General features: G+C 43.2%; 1 protein-coding gene across 1 annotated transcript in view; it reads right to left on the bottom strand.

Annotated features, from left to right (window-relative positions):
* ATAD2B (ATPase family AAA domain containing 2B) overlaps positions 1 to 17,491 on the bottom strand; it is a 4,508,062-nt gene that overhangs the window by 1,791,144 nt on the left and 2,699,427 nt on the right. The window contains exon 18 of the mRNA XM_044063554.1: positions 4,881 to 4,886. Coding sequence (XP_043919489.1) covers positions 4,881 to 4,886 — 6 coding nt within the window. The remainder of the gene's footprint in view (positions 1 to 4,880; positions 4,887 to 17,491) is intronic.

Genomic DNA, 17,491 nt, shown 5'->3' on the forward strand with positions numbered 1-17,491 from the left:
CTGTTTTGTGGCAAGAAAGTGAGAAGTTGACTGACTGTACCTAGACAAATCCCAACAAACTCCAAGACTTGAATTGACTGAAGGTGGGACTTTGAAAGACTGACGGTGATTCCTAGAGATAGGGATAATTGGAGTAAGTGATCCCTGGCTTTTTCTAGAAGATTCATGGTTGATGGAGTGAGGAGTCAGTCGTCTGAATAAGGAAACACCCCAAATCCATGCAGTCTTAGATAAGCTCCTATCACTGCCATGCATTTGGTGAGCACCCTGGGGGGCTGTGGTGAGACCAAAGGGCAGGGCTCTGAAATAATGGCTAGCTCCCAGCTGGAAGCACAAGCATCTTCGAGCTTGTCTGTTCATTTTGACGGGATAGTATGCTTTCAGAAGATCTACACAGCACATCCAGTCATCCCTTCCATAACAGAGGCAGAATCGACTGAACAGTGACCATCCTGAATTTGGAGTTTTTTTTACAAACTGGTTCAGATAACAGAGATCTAGGAAAGGTCTCAGGTACCCTGTATTCTTTGGCACTAAAAAGAACCTCGAGTAAAATCCAGATCCCTTTTTGGTCTGGTGGATCTCTTAGATTACTTTTTTCTAGCAGGTTTTGTATTTCCAGAGCTGCTGATTCCCTCCCACTGACTGGGTGGAACAACTTGGGAGAGGTTTTCTTTTCACTGAGGGAAGTTGTAAAAATGGAATGAAATATCTTCCGGACACAATTCTTTGCAGCCATATGTCTTTTGTAATGGCTACCCAGGCTTTTGGGTGCAAAGATAAACACCTTCGACTGTCTGGAGAGACAATCGATTAAACTTTCTAGAGCGTGGCAAGGATCCATCAAGACAAAATCTCATAACAACTGATTTTGCAGCCCCCCTCTGTTGTGTGAGTGGTATCTTCCATTATTTCCCCCCTCTGCCTCTTGCAGAAAAATCTCCACGCGATTCTTGAAAAGGTCCTTGAGATTTCTGGAACCACATCTTACCACACTGATTTCTAGAAAAAGATTTCCGTGGGGTAAAAAAACGGATTCCCACAGCAGATAACATCTTATCATCTTGCTCAGATCAAGAAAGTGGCTCTTTAGCAGTGGGCCCAAACAAAGACGATCCATCAAATGGAGCACTGATGAATGACCCTTTAAAGGGCTCCGCAAAGTCACACAGTTGCATCCAGTCGTGTCTCCCACTGGCTATGCCTGAACCCATGGCCTTCAGCTGCATGGGAGATTAACCTCATTGACTCATTTGATATAGAATGTAGGGTGGCCAATCATGAAGAATAAGTTTTCTCTTCCTCTCCTGACATGGACCCAGGGTTAGAGTTAGAAAGTTCCTTAATCAGGTCCCTTTAAAATCTAGCGAAATGTGCCAGATAGTTTAGCCACCATAAGGCAAAGGTCACTGAGGCATAAACTCACTTCCTTGTACATGTCCAATGCTCTAGATCCTCTATTAGCGGAATGGACAGAGGAACCCTGCTTGGCCAACTCATTTTTGGTGTCTGCCACAACAACCATGGCATCTATGGGGATTCCCTTACTGCAATACTGTCAATCTGTAGGTGTTACGAGAATCTTGTCTGGATGTCTGGGAATCGGTTCAACTGTGTCTAGTTCCTTCCATGCATGGCAGAAGACCAGATCTATAAGCTCATCCGCAAGGGTGGGGTAACCCAAGGTATAGATGGGCCAAACCCAAAGGGTTCTAGGAACAGACTCCCCCTGGGAAGGAGTTTGCACAAACAACCCACCTTTTTAGCATAGGATTTCTAAAATGTCTCCAAAAGGAGATGTCTTCTGGTGGAGATCTGGTGACCGTTCCCTTCATTGAAATCTGTGTCTTCTGTCAAAGATTCCTGAGGGGAATCTACGTGCCTTTTTTAGCACAACCTTTTTCAGGGGATCTCTTCAGTTGGGTGCTCTGGAGAGGTAGGGAGTTCCATAACAGGAGCTGCCTAGAAGCTCTTATGGACATAGCAGTCCCTGTGGCACAGCATGAAAAGACTCAAAGGATCTGAAGAGATAAGAGATGAGATCACCCGAGTGAGAGAATACCCTTCTCTACCATCTCAAAGGCAGAAGGACCAGGAGAAGCAGAGGCCAATCTGACCAGAGTCGAAATTCTTGGATCAGATAAACTAGAGCCCCCCTGACCCCCTGCTCCAGAGGAGTCAAAGCAGAGCTGACCAGTGCTCAGGCCCAAAGGGAAAGTGACAGCTCCAAGAGCTTCAAAGTCCAAGTCGTACCCTTGGATCCAACGCAGATACTTTGGCAACAAGACAGATCCTGCTCAAGGAAAGTCAGATCTGAACAGATCAGGGAAGTAGTCAGATTCTATAAAAGCTTTTTGAGATCTGTTTGACACTTAGAGATCAAGGATTAGAAGGCCCCAAAACAGAACATAAGATCAGAGAAGTAGTAATGACTGTATGTGTGGGAGGTTTAAGGCTCATGGATCCAATGGGTGATGGTGCCGGTAAGTCTCCCATCTGGATCTGTGTTCTGAGGAATTTTTCTCACGATCACATTTCCTATTGTTTAACAAAGGCGTTTGGAGGACCTAAATGAAGAGGAAATGGAAGGAGGTCAAGCTTTTCATTGAATCTCCTGCAGAAAAGGAGATCTCAGTCTAAAAGACACTGGCTTTGGAGAAAAGGGGGGGGGGCTTCAGAGCCAGAGAGACTTAGAAGTAGTAGGCTTCAGATACAAAGGTTTAGGATCTGAGTGTTTGGAAACCTTAACTGGCGGCTCTGATATCAGAGTGGATTTGGTAGACCTGACAGGAGAGCGCTGTCTATACTCCCTGGGCTCCATGGACTTTGACTTTTGAGAGGGGGTTTGAGCCTCTAAAGCAGAAACAGCTGAAGGTAAAAGGCCCTTAAGCACTAGCTTCTTTCAATCACTAATGGCCCCCAAAACAAAATAAAAAAAGTTTTTCAATAACGCCCTTTTTTTTTCCGCCTTTTTTTGTGGAGGGTTAGGACCCCGGCCCGATGCCCCTTAAAACCAAGTTGGGTTCCATGAGGCCCCCCAACCCAAATGCAAAGTTTCCCAGAGTTTTAAGAAAGTTTTTAAAACATATAAAAACGTACCCAACACAAAAAATACCAATTAAATAAGAAAATATAAATACAAAAAATTAAAAAATAATAAATTTTTGTAAAAGGGGGGGAAAAAAAAAGAAAAAAATAAATAATTATGGGAAAAATAATTTATATTTAATTTTATTTTATTTTTATATAATTGTGGTGGTAAAAAGATTAAAATAAAAAATTATTATTAAACAAACCAACTTATAATAAAAAAATTAATACCCCAATATAAAATTTAATAATTTTTGGAACTAAAAGAAGTACCAAAGTTTGGGGGAATTTTATTTATTAGGGATTTTGGGAATATAAAAAGGGAAAGAGATTTTGCCACTAAAGATATTTCTGAAGTTTTTTGTTTCCCCAAAAAAAAACTACAGTTTTTAATTTTTTTTCCAATAAAATTTAGATGAACTCCAGGAGGAATTTTTTTCGACCTTTTTTACTGGAAAAAAAAGGGGGGTAAAGGGTTTGTTTTTGTTAAACCCCCTTAGGAAAAAGGAGGAGTTTGAAGGAAAACCGTTTAGGGAACAAAGAAAAAAGAAGCAACTAGGTTGGTTTTGAAACCCCTTTTTGATTATCCCAAAAGAAGTTTTCCCAAAAATTTTTGGTAACCTGAAGGGGGTCAAAAACAAAAATAAATTTTCCCAAGGAGAAGGGGATTTTTTAGGAGGCTGAGGAAAAAAACCTTTAAAAAAGGTTTTAAGTTTTTGGGGAAGGGGGAGACAAAATCCCACTGTTAGAAATGGCCAAGCCTTAAAATAAAAGATAACCCGCAGGAAAATTCAAAAAATCGGCTAGTTGGAGGAAGGTGAAAATTATTTTTCCTTCCCAATTAGAAGGGCCCCCTACTAAAAAAAACCGAGGGAAATTTTGGGGGATTTTCTCAAGGAGTAATTGGGAAGTGGAATTGGGAAGGAGGGAACCAACGTGGGTTCGGAAAGGGGGGTCTGACCCGAGATTCAAAAAACTGGAATACCCGTTCCAGGTAAAAAAAATATTAAAAGGGGGGCCCAAATTTTGAGGATAAAGCAATGGGGTTTAGGCCCTTTGGGGGTTTTTTTAACTTGGGGCTAAAAAGGTGCTACAAAATAAATTCTGGGCCTCGGGGTTCCTGGAAAGGGGAAAAATAAAATTCTCCTTGCTTTTTTGAAAAGTGCCAAGGCTGAATTAGAAAACTTAAAGCTTTGAACCCCCGTGGGCTGAAAAGCCTGTCAATTGTGCAAGAGGACTTCCCAAAGAAACCCCGGAAGGTTTAAATTGGTGTTTTGAACATAATGGTTCCCCCTTTTTTGGTTACCCACTACAGCTAGGCATTAATGCCCGGGAAAAGCAAGGGTTCCGTAAAAGCCTTTTTAGAAAAGTGAAGTGGATTTGCGGTTTTATTGGTATTTCCTGCCCCGAAAACCCCCCCCCAAAGGGAGGCAGTGCAGAGTGCAAGGAGGAGGTGGAACAAATTTTTCCCCCAAAGGACTAAGCACCCCCACTGGTCTTTTGACGCCCTTTCAAAGGGGGAGACAGGAAATTCCTGGGAGACCATTAGAAAAACACCAGAAACCGCAGGGTTGGCCAATGGAAAATATGGGGCCCTTTTCCCAAAAAACTAATTTTTTTGTTTTGTTAAAAATAAATTTTAAAAAAAAATAAACCAAAAAAAATCAAAAAAAAACTTTTTAAAGGGGGGGGGAAATTGGGAGGTAAAAGGAAAAGAAATTAAAAAGGAAAAGGGGTAAAAACCAAGAAAGGGGGGAAAAACCCCAAAGGGTTTCTTTTAGAAAATTTACCAAACCCTAAAAAAAAAAAAAAAAAAAAAAAAAAAAAAAAAAAAAAAAAAAAAAAAAAAAAAAAAAAAAAAAAAAAAAAAAAAAAAAAAAAAAAAAAAAAAAAAAAAAAAAAAAAAAAAAAAAAAAAAAAAAAAAAAAAAAAAAAAAAAAAAAAAAAAAAAAAAAAAAAAAAAAAAAAAAAAAAAAAAAAAAAAAAAAAAAAAAAAAAAAAAAAAAAAAAAAAAAAAAAAAAAAAAAAAAAAAAAAAAAAAAAAAAAAAAAAAAAAAAAAAAAAAAAAAAAAAAAAAAAAAAAAAAAAAAAAACCCCCCCCCCCCCCCCCCCCCCCCCCCCCCCCCCCCCCCCCCCCCCCGCCCCCCCCCCCCCCCCCCCCCCCCCCCCCCCCCCCCCCCCCCCCCCCCCCCCCCCTCCCCCCCCCCCCCCCCCCCCCTCCCCCCCCCCCCCCCCCCCCACCCCCCCCCCCCCCCCCCCCCCCCCCCCCCCTTTTTTTCTTTTAAAAAAAAGGGGAAGAATGGGGGGAGAAAAACCCCCTTTTGGAAGGAAGGAAAGAAGCGTAATAATGGACCCACTTTATAAAAAACAAATTGGGGGTTGAAGAAAATCCTAATTGTAAATTCTTTAAGTGAATTGCAATAAAAAAATTTTTTCCAGGAAATTTTTAAGATACATTTACGGGTTTGAGAGAAAATTAAGGGTCAAACCCAACTTTAAATCTCAGGGGGATGGCATTTTGTAAACGACAAATGCATTTGAAAAGGGTTTGCCAGTTAAGAAAACCGTAAGGGATTTTAAAAATCCAAACAGAAATTAGGATTGCTCTTTTGGGTTTCCCCATTGTTAAAAGCCCCTCCTTAAAAAATTCCCAAAAATTTCCCAGAATATTGAATAAGCAAATGGATAATTTAATTTTGTTCTCCCAAAAAATGAATTTAATTTACCCGAAGCTTCCTAGTAGAAGGTTTATGGGAAGATAAACAAAAGGAACGGACAGGAAAAGAGAGCATTGGCTGTTTGGCAATGAAAAATTTGGAAAACCAGCTTTTTTGGGGTTTTTAGAATCGGGTGAGCCACCCTGCGGGGACAGAAGGTCTAATTGGACCAGAATCCGGGAATATGGAGATGACCAAGGAAGGAAAACCAAATTGTCGACCAGAAGGCTAATAAGTAAATTTTTTTAATCCTTTTCGGGAATTTTGGTAATTGTGGGTTAGGGTATCCATACACAGGCCACCAATCTGGAATACAGATTCTTGGGTTCTTTTGGGGGGGGATAAGGGAAAATGCTACCACTTTTTATGGGAATGAAAAACACAGTAAGGTGGAACTGCTAAAAATCATATCTCACAGGGAGAGACCTCTGAGGTGGCAAGATGGATAATTTTGCTCTTACACGGGTTTCCCAAAATATGTGTGCTATTAGAAAATGGATGGGAACCCCTTGAACACTGAGGTCTTCTCAACACAGGGTAAGACTGGTTTCTCCCTTGTTTGGGATTCCCAAGCAGCATTGCAGGGGAATGTGTTTGGAATGCTTTTAAAAAAAAACACGTTCATCTAGAAACTGGATTTTCCCGGGAGCTGAACGGGACTTTTTCCCAGGAAATGCCCCAAATTGGAAAGATCTGATCATTTGATTGGGCTAAGGCAGGATGAAAGGGCCTTGAACCTTTTAACCAAGAAAGATATTTTTGCTAGGGATTATTCTGATTTTCGAAGGGGCTAAAAAGGGCGACCCTTTTTGCTGCAATGAAAACTTTGTGTGGAATCCGCAAAGGAATAGAATTCGACACTGATGGGCTTGTAGGTCAAATCGGGGTAAAATTCTGGTAGCAAAATTTTCTTACATATTTTTCATTTTTTTGAAAGAGTAACAAACTTAAAGAACCTGTTGAAATAAGGGAATTCAATTTTTTGGTTCAAAATTGAATTTTAGGGAATTCGAATGTAAACTCTATAACCTAATCCTGTCCTTTGATTATAGTCCCGGGTGGGATGGAATGAGCCAGCACTGGTAAAAAAACATAAAATCCCTGAATTTAGGCCCCTTGCTGTGCACCTGAACACCCGGGGGGCTGGGGAGGAAGGGGCAGTGCCTGAATTAAAAGTGACTGGCTGCCAGCCGGGCCCAAAGCCCTTTCTGGATTGTCTTATTCATCATGTGATAGTAACACCCAAAGGTCTGTAGAGCCCTTGCCCGAAGAAAGGGAATGGACTGAACTGTGACCACCAAAAAGTACAGTTTTGTACCTACCATAAATGTAGATGTCCAGAGGAATGCATCTGCAGTCTTTACAAATGGGTTGTCCTGTCGTCAGGCAGCCCTTTGGGCCCATTCCAAAGTCGGGGTCTGGTTTGCTGGTGTCGCACTTCACCCCGTATTCCCAGTTTTTGGGGGATAAAGGCATAGCCATTTTCCTCAGTTTTTCTTGCCCCAGATGATGGGATGGCTAAATTTGGATAAATCCCGATTCCAAATAGTAGAGAAAACACACAAAATAAGCATGTATGTACATATATACAAACAAATACAATTAGACCCCCAAGCTAGCTGAAGATTGGCAAAACCCTAGGAGTCCCTGGGGGGAAGGGGGGTAATCCTGACTGTGATGCTTTTCCCCCGGACATCTACATTTATGGTAGGTAAAAAACTGTACTATGTCCTTCAAGGATGCATCTGCAGTCAAAATGGGTAGAATACCATAAAACTGGGGAGGAGGAAATGAGAAGAGATTAGGGTGATTAGGACCCCCAAAAACAGCAGTGGCAAACCAGCACAGGATCTAGAGTATAGAGGTAAGTTATAATGTTGGCAAATGTATGCACGGAGGTCCAAGTAGCAGCCTCTATAATGTCCTTGGTAGCCATTAAGAAACTGTTAGTGGTTTACCCCTTGTGGAGTGAGGCCATGTTTTTGGACCCATGGTAGGAGTAAAAAAATCTAATGCAATTTCCTATCCTTTTGGGAGATTGTCTGTTTAAAAATTTGGGTTTTTTTCCCCTTTCCTGTTGTATGCTACCAGAAGCTGGCATTTTTTCTATTTTTTTTGTCCTGTCCAGGTAGTGGGTTTGTCTGTGTACATCCAAGGTATGTAAGACCCTTTTCCCCCTGTTCTGGGGGTTTGGGGGAAGAATGGGGGGTGGATAGCCTGTTTTAAAAGGGAACCTGGTCCACCAGGCAAAAATGTAGGATTTGCTCATGGACACTCTATCTTGAGGGAAGATCGGGAAAGGGGGCACTGCCATTAAAGTGTAGTTCAGAGATTCTTCTAAATTTTTGAGCAGGAAAAGTTTTAATAAGTATTGTAATTCTGCTTTCTGCGGGTTAAAGGAGGAAGATCTTTTCAAAAAGTTCAAGTCCCATGCTGGCAATGGGGGTTTTCCTGGGAGGTTTTTTTTTAATTCCTCTCAGAAATGTCTGAGCAGAGGATGAGAAGACGGGAGGACCCAAGCTGTATTCTGCTGAAATAGCTGATGCTTTTTTATGGAAGAATAGGACAGGCCTGTTGGAAGAGCCCTCCAAAATGGATGTTGGCTTGTTACCAGTGTAAATTTTCCCCCTTCATCTCCAAAAAATTTTTTCCTTTTGGTTTTTCGGAAAGGCTAACCTGGATTTTTTTTAATTTGGGATAAAATTTTTGGGTTAAATTTGTTTGAATGTTAGGGTTGCTGGAAAAGGGTTTTGGGGCAGGATGGTATTTTTCTTGTTAGCATAAGGGGGGGAGGCCTTTTGTTCCCCCACATTCCTCAGAGTGGAAAATTTTTCTTTGGCCCGCTCACGAAGATCCCGGCCCCCCGATCTTTAGAAACCCCGTGATGGGAAAGGGGGGGAAGCATTGTGACCTTTTCCCCTAAAAATGGGGCCACCTTTCCCCGTGGGGGGGGAAATCCTTTTCAGAATTTTTTCCCGGTATTTGGGGGGGAAAAAAGTTATTTTTTTAATCCCCCTTTTTTTGGATGGTTTTTGATGTGGTGCCTCCTTGTGGGTCTGTTTGTTCTGCTTAAAATGCTCTAGAAGTTTTTTCCTGGTCATAAAAGCCTTTAATGTTTTAGTCAGGCCCAAACCCCAAAGGCCCCCGGGGGTGAGGGTTGAGTTGGCCTCCCTGTTTGTTGTTCCCTTGGGGGCTTTCCCTTTTAATGGTTTTTGGGGAAAATTTTGTGCCGGATTGAATTTTTACTTTCTTTGAAAATTTAACCCTGGGCTTATCCCTAGGCCAAGCATTTCCCCGAGTTCCCCCCGAGGTCTGGGGTTGCGGGGGGTTTTTCCTTTTAGAACAAATTTTTTTGACGGCGGCCTAGCCCCCCTTTCTTTTTCGGAGGGTATTGGGTTTTGGGTTTTTAGGTGTTTGTCGGGGGCCCCAAATTTTTAGGGCCATGAGTTTATATGAGCCGGCTGGGGGAGTTTATAATGCCTGAACCAGATTGAGCACTTTTCTTGGTTAGTGGCTGTTTAAACCGAAATAAAGGAAGGCTCTTTCTTTTTTAGGAAAGCCCTTTGTTTTGAGTTCCCGTTTTCCCCAAAAATTTTCTTTGGGGGGGAAAGCCCGACTTTTTATTGTTATTCCCCGGGGTTCAATAATATTTTGTAAGTTTTTTTTTTTTTTGTGCTTTTTCAGGAGTTAGGTAGGGGTAATTTGTCCCCAATCTAAAGCATTCTGACCAGGATTTTTAAATTTAGTGTAAGCCAAAGGGGAAATTTAAATTGAAATGCCGTTGAAGAAAATGAGGTTCTTTCTTTCTTAGGGGGCTGGGATCCCCTTGAGTTAAATTTAACCGCTTTGACTGGGAAAAAGCTCTGAGGGAGCTTTTAATTTTGGGAAAAAAAGGGGGTTTTTTAAAGGGACAGTCAAATGGGTCCATTTGTTTTTTTTTTTACCAAAAAGTCTGGGGAAAAACCCTTTTTTTTCCATAATGGGCCTTTTTAAGCTCCATTTTTAAAAAAGGGAATTTTTTAGAGGCCTTTTAAGGGGGGATTTGGGATTTTCTTTTTGGAGATAGGGAAAAAGGGCCCGTAATTTTCAAATTTCAAAATCCCTTTTCTCTTGTTTCAGGCCTTTCTTGAAAAAAGGGCTTTCCCTAAAGGGGCTTTTATTTTTGGTAGGTCCCCGCCAAGACTTGGAGTTTTTGGGGTGGGCCGCCCCGGTTTTACCCCCGGGCCCCCCTTTGGCCCCCCGGAGGTTTTGCCTCTGAGACCTGCCCTTTTCCAGAGGGTGGGAAAACCAATTTTTGGGGATTTCCCGTAAACCAGGTTGAATTTAAAAAACTTTCACGTTTTAAGAGCCTTCCCTTTTTGCCTGTTCGGGGAAAAAAAATTGCCCGTTGGGACCAAAACTTGTTTAAAATGGTTGGAAGCCGTTTTTTCCCTCTCCCCCTTTTAATTGAGTCGGGATCAAAAAAATAGGCAATAGCCAATTTTAAAAAGGTTCAACCGCTTTTGATTCCTTTTTGAACAACTTTACAAAAATTCTTCGGGCGTTTTTTTAAATGGTCAAGATAAACTTTGATATTGTCAAAAATTCAGTTAAACTTCTGACAAAGGCGAGGGAAATTTTTCCCCCCTTTTAAGGCCCATTTTTCAGAGGGGGGGTTTTAAAGGACTTTAAAGGCCCTGGGGGAAGCTCTGGTTGCAAAAAGGCCAAAAAATGGGAATGCCGGGACCCCTTTTACCCGGGTTTCGGGGGCCCATAAAAAAACGGGAGTGCAACACAAAAGCCAAACCAATGAACGGGGATCAAGGGCCTAGCGGGCAAATTGAAAGGTCCAAGCCTTTTTGAAAATCTTGGTGACTGAAAAAGTTCCCTCATAGATCAATTTCCCCAAAAATTCCCCGGAAGACTAAGGGGGGGTCCAGATCGGTTTCGGGGGGTGAAGCCTAGGAGGGTTGATTTAGTCTCGGGTCACTGTGGAATTCAGGGGTTCTCAGGTTTTTGGAAGGGAAACCCCCCTTTTTTTCCCAAAAAAGGTGGTTCAGCCAAAAAAAGGGTTGGGAGCGGGCTGGGGGTTAGAGGGGGGGGCAGGCCTTTTGAGCGGGTGAGCCCCGGCAAAGGCCCTTTAAAACTGCTGGAGGGGGCCTCCTCCACGCATTAAAAAAACCTGGTTCTGAAAAACCGTGCCCCAAAGGTTTGGGTTTGAACCCTTTCCTTGGAGGTCAGAAAGGCTTTTGGGAAAAAAACCCCGCCTTTTCCAAAAAGGGTGGGTTTCTTAAATTGGGGCCAAAAGGGACCAAAAATTTTTTTTTTTTGGTTAAAAGTGGAGGTCCGCCATAAAGGGAAAATCAGCCAAAACTTTAGCAAATCCAACGACCCTAAGCTCCCCCTTAAAAAAAAACCAGGCAAAAGTTCCTGGGCGGGCCAAAAAAGATAATGGGGAAACTTTTTTTAGGTTTTGTTTCCCAAAGATCAGTTTTCTTTTAATGGGTACAAAAAAAGGGCCCCCAAAGGGGGTTACTTTATAAAGTCCAAGTAATTCATGTAATCTCTGGGTCTCCGGGATTGAGAAAATTTTGTTTTCCCCTGGAAGGAAAAATAAAAATGGCCCCTGACCTTTTTAACCCCCAAATCCCTACCCCGGCGACACCAGCCGAAGCCAGACCCAGACTTTGGAATCCGGCTGACCGAAGGGCTGCCTGACGACAGGACAACCCATTTGTAAAGACTGCAGATGCATCCTTGAAGGACATCTTTGTGTGTTGAACTGACTTGTTCAATACACTGAGATCTAAAATTGATCTCCAGTCCCCTGTTTTCTTTGGCACTAAAAAGAATCTTGAGCAAGTTCCAGATTCTGTTTGGTCTGGTGGGACCTCTTGGATGACTCTTAGCAGCTTTTGGATTTCTAGTGCTGCTGCTTTCCTCTAACTGTGTGGAATATCAGGAAATTTTCTTAACAATGGAGTAGGTAGGGGAAAAGGGAATTATAATACCTGTGGAAATAATTCTCCCACACAACTGTCTTTTGTTTTATCTAGCCAGGCTCTCTGGTGCAGAGCGAACGACCTTGACTGCTTCCAGAGGTGGGCAGTCAGGCCTCCTTTCAGAAGCGCTGAAAAGGTCTGTCATAAAAGAAATCTTAAGACCCCTGGTTCTGCAGACCTCCTCTGCCACTGGGGCGTCATCTTCCATTATACCTCCCCCCCTCGGTCTCTTGGGGAACTATCTTCCAAGTGTGTCCTGAAAAGGACCCTGGCACTTTTTGAACCACATTTTTTGACCTCCTTGTTGAGTCAGGAAAAGGTCCTCTGAGGAGTCAAAAAATGCATGCCCACTGCAGACAGGGTCTTTCCGTCTTTCTCACACTTGGAGAATGTGTCCTTCACTGTGTGACCAAACAAAGAAATGCCATGAAAAGGAGCACTGACGAACAAAGACTTGAAGGGCTCTGCAAAAATCACACAGGCACATTCAGGCATGCCTCCTGAGCAATACCTGAACCCGTGACTCTTAAGGTACCTTCTGCAGCATGCAAGGTAAGCCTCATGGACAAATTAGATATAGCCTGTACAGTAGCCAACAGAGATTATTGAAGATTAAGCCTCAGCAGCTTCGGTTGCAGAAAGAGATTTCAGTTGCTCTTTAATCAAATTTGTCTAACATCTAGTAAAATGTGCCAGACAGTTCAATGATCTGAATGCAAAAGTCGCTTAAGGATGAACACGCTTCCCAAATCTGTCAATCGTCCTAGACTCTCTGTTAGGATAGACAGTGGAACTCTGTTCCGCAAGTTCCTTTTTTGTAGGTGCCACTACAAACATGGCATCTACTTGCACCCATTAACCGAAAATTCCCTTCCTACTGGTGGAACCAGAATCCGGTCTGGTCTTTTGGGAATTGGCTCAACCACATCAGGTTCCTTCCACGCCAGCCTAGAGACCACATCAATGAGATCATCGGTGGCTAGAGTAACCCAGGAGGTAGATGGGTCAGCACCAAAGGCCTCCAGAAATACTAATTCCTCCAGAGAAGGCTGTTGGGAAGACCAGTCACCCTTCTGCTTAAGGATCTCAAGAATGTCTCCAAATGAGATGTCATCTGGTGGTGATTCTGGGGACCCCTCTCCATTGAAATCAGTATCCTCAGTGACGGACTCTTGAGGAAGTCCAAGTGTCTCCTTTTGCACTTTCTCTTCCTAGGGACTTAATCAGTGGGGTGGGTCCAAGGAAGTATCAGAGAAGATTAGGAAACTTTGCTGGGTAGTCTGGAAGCATTGAACTGGCTGTCCCTGTGGGGTAGAATTTGAGGCTCATGGTGCCAAGTCATCTGAAAAGCAGAAGATAGATCCAAGGGGGTAGGACCCATCTGCCCTGGTGGAGCAGAGAACTCTCTTCACAACCTCAAAGGCAGATTACTCTGGAGAGAAGGAAGACAATGGAGCCAAGAAAGCAAGTTTCTGGCCCATCACCTCCCTCTGCCCCAAGAACAAATCATCAGAGGCAAAGTCAGAGGTGAGCTGTCCAGTGCCAAGGCTCCGAGAGGAAGAGACAGCTTCAAAAAAGTACAGTTGTGTACACTTACCATACATGTAGATGTTCGAGTGTATTCACTGTTGCAATCACCACATTTCGGTTATCCTGCCAGGGGTAGCCCTCAGTCGACCTGAATACCAGAGGCTTAGTATTTCTGCATCGGTTGCTGTCACTCCAGGACTGACGTCAGGTCATCCGTGGTATAAAATCAGGCAGCCGACACCATTATATCAGTTTTTCTTGCCCTGTCAGGAGCCCCCCAAACAGGGAGCTAGGTTATGGTGGAAGAAAGTACAGTTGTGTACACTTACCATAAATGCAGATGTTCAAGTGTATTCACTGTTGCAATCATCATATTTGGGTTATCTGCTTGCAGTAGCCCTCAGTCGGCCTGATTATCAAAGTCTTGGGTCCTGTGTCGGTTGCTGTCTCATCTTCCGTGACGTCAGGGGTATAAAGCATGCAGCCGACAACATTACATCAGTTTTTCTTGCCCCAGATGTTAGGTGCCCCCCTAATAGGAAGCAATTAAACACATATATAAAATTATACCTCCAACAAAAAAGCAAATACACCAAAAAGCTTTTAAATATAGTGAAGGAAAATAGAGGTATAGCCAAATGAAGTCAGGGGGCTGGAGGGAGGGTAACCAGGACTGCAACAGTGAATGCACTTGAACATCTACATTTATGTTAAGTGTACACAAAGTACAGTTTTGTACCTACCATAAATGTAGATGTCCAATAGGTATGCATCTGCAGTCGTCACATATGGGTTGTCCTGCCTCAGGCAGCCCTTCGGTCGGCCGGATTCCAAAGTCTGGGTCCAGCGTCGGCTGAAGTCGCCCCTTCCCCGACGTCAGAGCGCCTGGGTATAAAAGCGTCAGCCGACGCCATCTTCCTCAGTTTTTCTTGCCCCAGATGCCAGGTGCCCTCTAAGGAAGGCTAAATTTGGAGAAATGCAATAAATTCCAAACATGCACAAAAATATATACATATATAAAAACAAATACACCATAATAGATAACCCCAGCTAGCTATGAGAGGGGAATGTACCCAAGAAATACCACAAAGGGGAAGGAGGGAGGGTAAACCTGACTGCAGATGCATACCTATCGGACATCTACATTTATGGTAGGTACAAAACTGTACTATGTCCTTCAAGGATGCGTCTGCAGTCATCACATATGGGTAGAATACCATAGCCAATCTGGGGGTGGAGGATCTATGTAAAGGATGGTGTAGCTAAAATGCCCTGCAGGACTGCCGTAGCAAAGCCTGCTCTGGATCTGGAATATAAAGGTAAGTTGTAATGCTTGGAAAATGTATGCACGGAGCTCCATGTTGCAGCTTCTAAAATATCCTTGGTAGCCACCCCTCTTAAGAAGGCTGTGGAGGTGGCTGTGGCTCTGGTCGAATGAGGTCTAATGTTAGCTGGCACAGTTTTTCCATAAAAGGAGTAACAGAAACGAATGCAATTCCCTATCCATTTTGAAATTGTCTGTTTTGAAATTGCTTTTCCTTGTGCACCAGCAGCATATGCTACAAACAACTGGTCAGTTTTTCTGTAATTTTTAGTTCTGTCCAAGTAGTAGCACAACTGTCTGTTTATGTCCAGGGTGTGCAGAAGCTTTTCCCCTTTGTTTTGTGGATTTGGAAAGAAGGTAGGCAGGTGAATAGCTTGGTTTAATGAGACCCTAGATACCACCTTTGGCATAAATGAAGGATTGGTTCTCAATGAGACTCTGTCTTGATGAAAAATAAGAAATGGCTGTACTGCCATGAGGGCCTGTAACTCAGATACTCTTCTTGCTGAGGTTATGGCCAGAAGGAAGGCAGTCTTCCAAGAGAGGAACTGTAGTTCTGCAGATGCTGCTGGTTCAAAGGGAGGCAGTGTTAGTTTTTCCAAGACGAAGTTAAGGTCCCAACCAAGTAGGCAGTGGTGGTTTCCTTGGAGGATTGATGTTTTTAATTCCTCTTAGAAACTGTCTTGGCAGAGGATGAGAGAAGACAGGTGGATCAGTATTGTACTCTGCTGAAATTGCTGAAGCATGAATTTTAATGGAAGAGTAAGACAGGCCATTGTGGAGCATTTCTGCCAAATATTCCAGGATATGTGCCATGTTCATAACTGTTGCATCTAGGCCCTTTGAGGTGCTCCAGGTGTGAAATCTTTTCCATTTTGCTGAGTATGCCTTTCTTTGGGAAGGCCTGCGAGCTTCCATGATGATATCCTTCACTCTCTTGGATAGCTTATCCTGGTGATGAGTCAAGGTATTTTCCAGGCAGCTAGTTGTAATGTTTTCAGGTTGGAATGCAGAGTTTTGTAATTGTGCTGTGTCAGGAGAAGTGGCCATTGTGGCAGAAGCCATGGTTTTGCCCATGACATGCTCTTTAGCAATGGGTACCAGTGCTGTCTTGGCCAGTCCGGAGCTATCAGAATCACTCTTGGCTGCTCTGCCCTGATCTTCAGTAAGACCTTGGTCATTAATGGAAGAGGTGGGAATGCATACACTGTTAGAGTTCTCCAGCTGAAAGAGAGGGCGTCCACTTTCCATGCTTGTGGGTGGTATGTCCTTGAGCAGAATTTCTCCAGCTGATGATTGTGTGGGGAGGCAAAGAGGTCTATGTCCAGTCTCCCCCATGATTGTGTTATCTGATGGAAGATGTCTGGGTGCAGCATCCATTCGTGTGCATCCATGATGTTCCTGCTTAAGCTGTCCGCCAGTATATTGTCCTTTCCTGGTACAAACTGGGATTGCAGCTGTATATTGAGAGTCAAGGAAAGTTCCCATAGATTCATTGCCAGTTTGCAAACAGGGTAGGAATGGGTGCCTCCTTGCTTGTTTATGTACCACATAACTGTAGTGTTGTCTGTCCTTATTAGAAGGTGGCCTTGATGTAGAAATAACTTGAAGGCCTCGATTGCATGCATCACTGCCAGCATTTCCTTTGGGTTTATGTGCATGCGTAGCTCTTTTTGTGACCATAGACCTTGAATGCATCTGCCCTCCATGTGCACTCCCCATCCGTGGTCTGAAGAGTCTGTTGTACTGGTTTGGCTGGCTCTTGGTCTGCTGAAAGGCAGACCCCTGTTTGACTGGCTTGCTTGAGCCCACCACAGAAATTCCTTTTGAAGGCATGGAATGAGTGGTATCAAAGTTTCCAGGCTGTGACTGTGCTGAGTCCATAAACTCCTTAGGTACCATTGTAGTTTCCTCATATGTAGTCTTGCTTGCGGAATCAGAAGGATGCAAGAAGCCATGTAACCCAGGGCCTGCAGGATTTTCCTTGCAGTCAGCTGGGTTTGTCTTGTCAGATTTTTGAAGTAATCTGGTAGTTGACTTTGTTTTTCTTCTGTGAGGAAGGCCATTTGGGTGGTTGTATCTAGATCTGCACCCAGAAAGGTTATTCTTTGGGATGGAACAAGTCTTGATTTGGGAAAGTTGACTGTATATCCCAAGGCCTGAAGTAGGTGGATGGCATAATTCAAGTGTTTTACCAAAGTTTGTTGGCTGTCCGCTTGTATAAGGCAGTCGTCCAGATATGGGTATATTTGAATCCCCTGAAGTCTGCAGTGTGCAATTACTGATGCCAGGCATTTCGTGAATACTCTGGGCGCAGTAGATAAGCCAAACGGCAATGCTGAGAATTGATAATGCTCTGACCCTGCAAGAAATCTGAGGTGTCTTCTGCAACTTTGTCTGATAGGGACATGCAGGTATGCCTCCTTGAGGTCTAGAGTTACCAGCCAAGACCCCTTGCCCAGCATGGGAAGGAGCTGCTGTAGAGTCAGCATTTTGAACTTTGGCACAATGAGATAAGTATTCAGTGCGGACAAGTCGAGGATAGGCCTCCATTGTTTTTCTTTTCTTGGAACAAGGAATAGTCTGGAATAAAATCCTTGGCCTTGTTCTGAGAGAGGAACCTTTTCTATAGCTTTCATTTGCATTAAGCTGGAAATTTGTTTCAAAGCCTCTGCCCTTTGATTTCGTGGCAGGTCTGGCATGCCCTTTCTTTTTGGTAATGTGTGGAAATGAAACCTGTATCCTTTGTCTATTATTTGTAGTGTCCATTTGTCCCTTGTAATACTGTGCCAATTTTCTGAGAATAAAGAAAGCTTTCCGCCCAAAGGTGCTTCCAATTGAGCCCTGGT

The sequence above is a fragment of the Protopterus annectens genome, chromosome 2.part1 (assembly GCF_019279795.1).
Source record: "Protopterus annectens isolate FY-2018-M chromosome 2.part1, PAN1.0, whole genome shotgun sequence".
Lineage (NCBI taxonomy): Eukaryota > Metazoa > Chordata > Ceratodontiformes > Protopteridae > Protopterus > Protopterus annectens.